We start from the raw sequence: 4,777 nt of genomic DNA on the forward strand, positions 1-4,777 counted from the left end.
GCGTCCAAGGTTACGAGGGGCGACCACGCGAGGCTTAAGGCGCCGCCAGTGGCGACGGCGGATCTCCAGACCTCGGAGCCGTCGAAGCGCAGCAGCTTGACGGTCCCGTCGGCTGGGGGCGTTGTATCATAATGATGGGAGCGCAGGGAAAAGGGTGTGGAGGAGGAGGATGCAGCAGACCAGAATCAGCACAGACAGCATTTTTTATTACTCAAAACGCATCACACCGTCGCAACACCACATGCCTTGCAGCGCTGCAATAACAGATGGGCAGCTGTTGTGGAGCCGTGAGGGCAAAGCTGAGTGCGGAGCACTGCGCCGCAACCCAGCAACCCAGTCAGGAGCCCACCTGACCCCGTTGCCAGCAGGTCCCGCCCCGGCCAAATCCTGACTGCCAAAATGTTGGCCGCGTGCGCCCCCACGACCGCCGCCAGCTGCGCCGCCGGCACGTCCCCGCGCCCGCTGCGCAGCAGCGCGCGCTCCTCGTCCGCGCGGGCGCGCGCGGCGGCATCGGCGGGGCCGACATCGTCCGCCTCCCGCTCCATCTGGTCGTACACTAGCTGCGTCCGAGGTTGCGCGCGGAGGCGGCGGCCGCGCAGGGTTGAGGCGCGGTCGGCTGGCTGACTCACCGAGCATGGGGAGCCGATGCTGGCTGGGCGTAGTGCTGTGTGCTCAGCCGCCTGGAGTGCGCCATGTCCACCGTTCAGTGGTGGGAACTGCACCCCCTTCCGTGTCAGCCGAATTTGTTATTTGTCAGTGTGGTCCCAAAGGCGCGCCCCATCAATAAGACCGAGGCGAGCGCTGTGGAAGCGCAGAGGCCGCATGGGTGGCTGCTGCCGCGGCGGCCTCACCTGCAGCAGCTCGCTGCCGCGGTTGTATTTGTCCTCGTCATACAGCAGCCCAGACTGCTTCTCCAGGGCGGCCAGGGCTGGTGACGCGTCAAACAACGCAGGGAAGGAAGGGGTGTTGCGCGTGAGGTGTTGTTGTGGTGCGCGAGCCGGGTGAGGCAAGGGGATGGGTGTTGCCTCAATACTGGGGCTATTTTGGGTGGTGGGGGTGGCGGCGTCAGCTGTGACCCGACGGTGATGGGAAAGCGGCGGCCCCGAGCGCACCCTGTGCGTAGCCCAGCTCCTGGAGGTACTGCTGCACATACAGCAGCGCGCGCCGTTCCGGGTCGTCCATCGCCAGCAGAGCGCCGCCTGCCGTGGCGGCGCCTGCCACGGCTAGGTCGAGCCCGGCGCAGCGCTGCCAGCTGCTGCGTCCTGACGGAGGGATGGCAAATGCTGCCTCGATCGACCGGCCAACGTGGGCAGCACGGTTCACTGCGCGGTTCGGCCGGTTGGCCTGTCTTGTAGACCTCACCGCAGGTGAGGACCGCAGCGCAGCGGAGCGTGCTGCGTCGGTGCCGCCTTCGCCAATGGCGACAGCACCTGCACAGCCCTCAGGCTCGCACAGCAATCAAAAGTCGGAATTTATCAACCACACAACCTGTATAAACAGGTGCATTCGCTTAGATCCCCAAGTCGTGGGATCACTACACGAGTCACGAGTGCTAGAGTTCTGCAACATATAAGAAGAAAAATCTGAGAGGTCTGTTTGATTCCTCTGGCACGTACGTGCTTGGTCGTGCCACGCTTATGAGATGATGAGAGCAGTCCGCCACTCTACGAAACTACTGGGCAACCGAAAGGAGAATAGACGCCGCAAGAAAAATTCAGTGTGAATATAAAAACTGATCTTGACGTCAGCCTTTAGGAGGACAGCAGCATTTGCGGAACATGAAGTTGGGGTCGGTTGGCGGCAGCTCAGAGCCACGCAGTCAGGGATGCTCTCTGCAACGGGCACCGCGCTTTCATATGGCACAGGCCGCCCTGTGACCAGGTTCTGGTACTACAAGTTCTGGTACTACAAGTAAGAGGATGTATGAATACGGTATGGCAGGCAAGAGTGTTGAATCAGCCTTGGCTCTCTCAAAGGCACATCAGTAGCACGATTGATGTTAAGACCTACTTGGTCTCTGCCGTTTGGAGAGCCACAGTTTCGCGTGGAAACATGGCGGCGTACCACCCCTGCTGCGGGTGCCTCGATTGGCAAGATAATCACGCCTAGCCCCGGAGGTGAATGCGGCACATTACGCCAACGGGCGGCTGCAGGTGCTGCTTCTTCATCATCACTGCACTTTTGCATGCAGCAGGCTCTGCAACACGTAGATTTTGAGGTAATGGGTTGATGAAACTGCGCGGAGAACTTGTTCATGGCACCCTAGACAGCCCAGGTTGACTCAAGATCTTGGCTGCAGCTGCAGCCAATTGTGCTTGGCGGTGCAATGCAGCTTTCAAGCTGCACCAGACATGCTGCTGTGTCTGACGTTCGGTTATCCCTTGGCCTCATATACTTGCTTGGTTGACATGTCCTGACTTGCAAGCACATTGTTGCTTTCTCAGCCTATCCTACCTATTCTGTGTGGGTGAGGCTAAGCGAGCAGCCACAAGACCGACCCAGCATCTACTCAACTCTAAGCCGCAGCGGCCTGCGACACAGCGGCGGGGTTCAGGTGATTTTATTTGCACATTCAGCATCATCGACATGGCAGAGAATGTGCGGTTTGCTGTCTCACAGCTCAGCGCTGTTTCAGGCAGCCCGGCCAATGGGGCCAGCAGGACGAGTTGAGCTGCTCTGCAGGCGGCATGCAGAGACCAGAGAGAAGGACAAGGCACTCTTGCACTCGCACGGCGATGGTAGATGTTCACCTGTTGCATGAAAAAATCTTGTCCTTACAAGCAGCAGTCGCACGGTTTCATGACTTGAGGCTCCAAGCCTGCCCGTTGCTCATGGCACACCGCGCACCAACCCATGGTTGACCCTTCCGGACGGGTGAAACCGTGCCGTCGCTGGCACATTTGCGAGGTTGGGGCCCTGCAATCTTCATACACGATCGAGATTGTCTCGTGCATGAACACTGTTTACGAGCCGTTGCGTACACGCGCAACTCGATCTGGAGCGCAGCGCGTGGCACGCCCGCGCCAGCTTCTCATTGATTTGAGACTTACCTTGAAATATGGAGGCGTAGGCGATGCTCACACCAGCGTGTCCAGTCTGTGAGGCAAGAAAACGAGAGTTTCTCTGCCAGGACTGCATCAATCAAGAGCTTTTCAGTGACAAAAGGGACAATCTTAGGCCGCAACAGCAACGAGATGTGCTGCAGCAGCGGCTGGAAGCGACGCTTGAAAAGCGGGTGCGTGCGCTTCGCCAGGCGCGCCCCGTCGTCTGCGCTGCAGCGCAGGCGACAAGCCATGATGGCCATGGCCTCTCCAAAGTGTCTCAGCCGCGTCTCAATCCCAACGTACCGAGGGCCTGGGCTGGCGTTGTCCCGGGCGAACGAGCAGCGCCGTCGCGCAACAACCTGTCCTGCGTGCGGTCGAGTCTCTCCTTCTTGGAAACAGTTGAACTGTGGCCGATTTTTTTCTTGGGAGGCCGTGCTCCGGCCATCCAGAGCTCCGCCCGCCCGCGCTCCCTCACAGGCGGCCCGGCAGCAGCAGCAGCTGGAGCTGTGGCGCTTGCGGCAGCGGGTGCAAGCGGCGCGCGCCGCGCAGGCGGCGGCGGAGGCTGAGCTGAAGCAGGGTGAGCACCGCCACACCGCCGGCCTGGGCGCGTCTGCGACCCCCTGCTCCCGCCGGCGGCTCGCCCAGCTTTCACACAACATGTCTCGAGCGGCCGCAAGCGGCGATGGGCGGCGCGACCAGGACTAGACAAGAGAGGCGGCTTGCCTCCTCTGCAACCCGGCCGGCGATCCTTCACTCCTCTGTCTCGACAACTGCCCTCCTCCCAGCAGGCCGGTCCTCACGGTCACCCCGCCCACGCTTCTGCTCCTCCCCTGCAACCCGCCCCCGCGCCCGCCCCCCACCTCACCCCCAGAGCTCCGGTGGCAGCAGGACGCGCGTGCCTCTGTCGAGCGCCGCCGCGCCGCCGCCGAGCGCGCGCTCGCCGACCTCGCCGCCGCGCGCGCCAAGGCGCTGGGCAGCGCGCTGCCGACCCAGATCCGCTACCAGTCCCTCACGCTCAGCCACGTCAGCGCCATGCTGGCGAGGGAGCAGCGCATGCACATGCGGGCGCTGCTTGAGATCTTCCCCCTGAGGATCAACGCGCTGCGGGCGGCAGGGGCCGCAGGCGGCAGCGGCAGCGGGAGCGGCAGCGGCGGCGGCGGCGGCAGCGGGGGCGGGGGGTCGCCGATCCAGATCACGATGTGCAACCTGCGGCTGCCTGACGCCCTGGTCGCGCCGCCAGGCGGCTGGCAGGAGCCGCTGGTTCGCGGGAGCGGCGCCCCTGGGTTTGGGGGTCGGCGCTGCGGGGGGTGGTGGGGCGCGTTTGCGCCCTCGCCCCGGCCGCCGGCGAGGGAACGTGCGGCTCCCTTTGCTGAGCATCCGAGCTGTCACCACAGCAAGCGGTTGCGCGACAGATGAGCCGCCCGCACAATCACGTTTCGTGGTCTTCCTACCGCCCCCACCGACCGGCGCGCCCTCCTCTGGTCTGCCCCCGCGCCATCCCCGCAGGCTGTCAGCGCGGCGCTGGGGTACCTCCTGCTGCTGGTGGACCGCGTGGCCTTTATCATGGGCGGCCCCCTGCTGCACGAGGCGCTGCCGCAGGGCAGCACCAGCTGCGTCTGGCTGCCTGGCAGCTTCTGGGACCGCGGCCCGCGGCGGCAGGAGCATGTGCTGCCGCTGTATGTTGCCGGCGTCGGCGGCGGCGGCGCGGCTGGCGCCGGCGCGCCGGGCAGCGC

At 63.8% G+C, this 4,777-nt stretch overlaps 1 protein-coding gene across 1 annotated transcript; it reads right to left on the bottom strand.

Moving 5' to 3' along the window:
- Nucleotides 1-207: 207 nt before the first annotated feature.
- MNEG_14122 (hypothetical protein) lies at nucleotides 208-1,182 on the bottom strand (the record flags this gene model as incomplete). Its single annotated transcript, XM_014037406.1, has 4 exons — nucleotides 208-254; nucleotides 350-560; nucleotides 852-928; nucleotides 1,113-1,182. 4 exons carry the CDS (start codon nucleotides 1,180-1,182, stop codon nucleotides 208-210), a joined length of 405 nt encoding a protein of 134 aa, XP_013892860.1.
- Between the last annotated feature and the right edge of the window lie 3,595 nt (nucleotides 1,183-4,777).

Source organism: Monoraphidium neglectum (assembly GCF_000611645.1).
Source record: "Monoraphidium neglectum strain SAG 48.87 unplaced genomic scaffold scaffold04269, whole genome shotgun sequence".
Classification (NCBI taxonomy): Eukaryota; Viridiplantae; Chlorophyta; class Chlorophyceae; order Sphaeropleales; family Selenastraceae; genus Monoraphidium; species Monoraphidium neglectum.